Raw genomic sequence first — 3,275 nt, forward strand, 5'->3', positions numbered from 1 at the left:
CACCTATGCATTTCACTTCAACAGATTACATTGAATCACATTCTGGGTTTTCTACGATGTTTCTCTTTTAAATCTCTCTTGTTCTAATATTCTAATAAATAAATTCGCCAAACGAATACGAATTGAGAAGATACGACTGCACAAAGAGTTTATTAGAGATAGCGCAAGCACATGCTGCTGGGGGATTAAATGAAAGTGATGAAAGTCACCAATTGCAACGAGTCCTTCCTTATGTCATGATATTTACCGTTACATGTTGCATTTTGAAGAATATAATGAAACAACACAAATTACAGTTTAAAATGTTTAATATCCCAAATTGTCTATGAATCACTACGAATGTTCTTCGAATTAATATAGGTGGCGCCGTTTTCAATTGATATATAATTCAATTCGTACCTAACCCAGATCTAACCCACGTGCAACCGGCTTCCGCTAGGGAAAAAAGTGGCGTAGGGAAATGGCCTCTTGCCATGCTCCTACCACTTGGTATTGAGAATTACTAAAATTTATGACAAATGAACATTTAGTTAACATTTATATAAGTAGTTGAAATAAATCTATCAAGTGGTGGGAGACCCTTCTCCTACGTCACTTTTTCCCCTAAAGGAAGCCGAGTTCACGGAGTTTGCACGCGAGGGTATCCTCACGAGACGAGCAAACTCGGCTTCTACTAGGGGACAAAATGACGTAGGTCATTTTATTATTTAGACTAAATTTATTTCAAGTATAGGAATAAGTGTTAAACCGAATATTAATTTGGCATAAATTTCAGTAACTCTCAAAATTAAATGGTAGGAGCCTTTTCGCCAACCTCTCATTTTCCCCTAGCGGAAGCCGAGTTTGCTCGTCATTGTGCGAAACTAGCGTAAACTAGCGGAAGCCGCAGGAAGCCGGTTCAGCCGAATTTGCTCGCAAGCACTCGCGAGGCATCGCGTGGGCAGCGAAGGGATGGTGCATATAAGGGGCAAGGGGCTTTAAGTTGTTATTATTCGAACGCGTACAAATACAATCGGGATATGTACAAATATAACCGACGTAAAGATTGGGATCATAATAAAGCCAAAGGAGATTACACTATACCTGAAAAGAATTGAGGAAAATTTTCATACAAGGAAAGGCAATTGCGTTGAATGTCGAAATCCATGTAATGTAGGACATGATAAACTCTTGAGCGCAAGTCCGTCCCAAAGCAAATGTGAGTTTTCGATCGACACTGGTTGTTCTGTAAAATACGTCGATAGGTATAAGTCAACAGTCGCAACCAGTCGCAACCAGTCGCAAAGGTTCGAACGCCGCTTGCACCACGAATGTCGTCGCCGAATATTTTCTTGATCAAGGTATGTTTTTCACCAGCTGTGACACGAATTTTTATTCGTTGATCATTTAGCGATATTCGTCTTTGCGAAGATTAGCTATACGCTATATTTATTATCTCGGACTGGGGCGCAATCGCTGCGGTAACAATCGACAACAATCCTGATTGTATGCCACGTTTCATTTGCATTCCGCTTTCTATCAGTCGTCTATCTCTTTTCACGAAAGCATAGCTTCGAACCGTAGGCTATGATAAAGGATAACAACCAGGCTAGTATTTATATACATATGTGTACATATAAAGAATATCATCGCGTAATAAGCTGCAATACGTTTCGTCTGGATCGCAATTGTCGATTTGAATTTAGGTAAAAAGCACTTAAAATAATCGGATATGATCGATAAGTGCTATGACCGTGTACGATATAAGCGTAGATTGGAATCAGTAAACACGATCATCGGATCAACACCAAGCAAGCATATACATACATAACAAGGTAGTGCATTGACAGTATCGAAACAATTTCTTGTATCTCGTACTTAGTGTTTGTTCACGTATCCGCTGCGTATCGTATTCGAGTGCGTGGTCGTATAAAGAATAACGTTTTGATTATAGTGTATCTACAGAAATGGCATTCTTTGGTTGGAAGGGAAGCAGTCGTTCTGAAAATACTGAACAACACACAGGACGCAACTTACAGGATGGCCTCTTTCAAATTGCCTCTCAAGCTTGCCACATCTTGGTGCAAGTAAGATTGTCGTCAATTTTTTTAGATGCATTGTTTAGTTAATGTTGGTAACTCTGTAATTTCACTGTCATAATCACTGGCAAACAATGGCAGAAAGATATTGTTGAATCGACAAAAGAAAATGTACATATACATATGTAGATGTAGGTATTATCATTCTTACTGACTGTATGATATTTAATTTGTAAGGTGAACAATACGCACAATGTTTCTTACGGTGGTAGCAACAATGTAAGAAATATCGCATACTCCAAATGTTCGACGAAAGATGAAGATGCGATCAATTTCGCGGATTCTACTATAAGCAGAGGATCTGTCTCTACGATTAAATCCTATTCAAAATATGCGAAAGAACGGGTCAAAGATCAAGACGTGGTTGTTTTATTACCGCACCGTAGGAACAGGACGGCGCTCATAAAGCACAAATTATCTGTACGTACGAATCTACAAGGACCCCTTATATTATATTTCATTTCATTTAGATGCTTTCGTTTCATTGTTCCGAGCAACTTTTGCATCCGTGTTACAGACAGTTTCCGAAAACGCACGGTTGGAAGTAAATCCCTCGAGTTGTAGCAGTGTCGGTGGTGTCGGTGGTGTCGGCTCCACCGCCAGCGTCAGCGCTGCCAACAACAGTACCGTTGTTCCTGATGACGATTTCGAATTATGGGATCAGTCTGGGTTTATGCTGAGAAACGACGCCGATGATTCGTTTACAAATGGAAAGTCAGTATTTGTTTGGGAAAAATGATTTCCAGTGAATGAGTCTACAGAATAGGGAGATTCGAGAAAAGAGCGATATATTAATTTAGTGACTCGATTGTTTGTGCATGACGACGATAGATGGGGAGGAGCACAAGGATGGTGTAGACCCAGTTGCATTCCGATCACAGTCATCTTAATTTTGATAGTGTTGGTCGTTTTGTTACCTTTGTTGGATCATGCCGCGGACAAGTATGCGTCAAACAGTACTAAATTTGGTTTTGATTCAAGTTGCATGGACGGGTGCAATTTATCGTTCGTAGAAAGTTTACCGGTTGGCATGAACTACACGGACGACAATGTGTTTCTTCAAAGTACGTACAATTCTTGGGTGGAATTGATATCATTGGCGCACGAAAAGATCGAGATAGCTTCGCTTTATTGGACTTTGAGGAGGGAAGATGTATATCCGGACGATAGCGCGAAACAGGTAATTAAAAGAACGAC

General features: G+C 40.0%; 1 protein-coding gene across 1 annotated transcript in view; it reads left to right on the forward strand.

Moving 5' to 3' along the window:
• The first annotated feature begins 1,608 nt into the window (after window positions 1-1,608).
• The window catches only part of LOC107190905 (phospholipase D3-like), a 4,397-nt gene continuing 2,730 nt past the window's right edge, over window positions 1,609-3,275 (forward strand). Inside the window, 5 exon segments of the mRNA XM_015579791.1 lie at window positions 1,609-1,814; window positions 1,934-2,066; window positions 2,256-2,498; window positions 2,596-2,792; window positions 2,910-3,258. Coding sequence (XP_015435277.1) covers window positions 1,947-2,066; window positions 2,256-2,498; window positions 2,596-2,792; window positions 2,910-3,258 — 909 coding nt within the window. The 5' untranslated portion in view covers window positions 1,609-1,814; window positions 1,934-1,946.

The sequence above is a fragment of the Dufourea novaeangliae genome, unplaced genomic scaffold (genome assembly GCF_001272555.1).
Source record: "Dufourea novaeangliae isolate 0120121106 unplaced genomic scaffold, ASM127255v1 scaffold208, whole genome shotgun sequence".
Lineage (NCBI taxonomy): Eukaryota > Metazoa > Arthropoda > Insecta > Hymenoptera > Halictidae > Dufourea > Dufourea novaeangliae.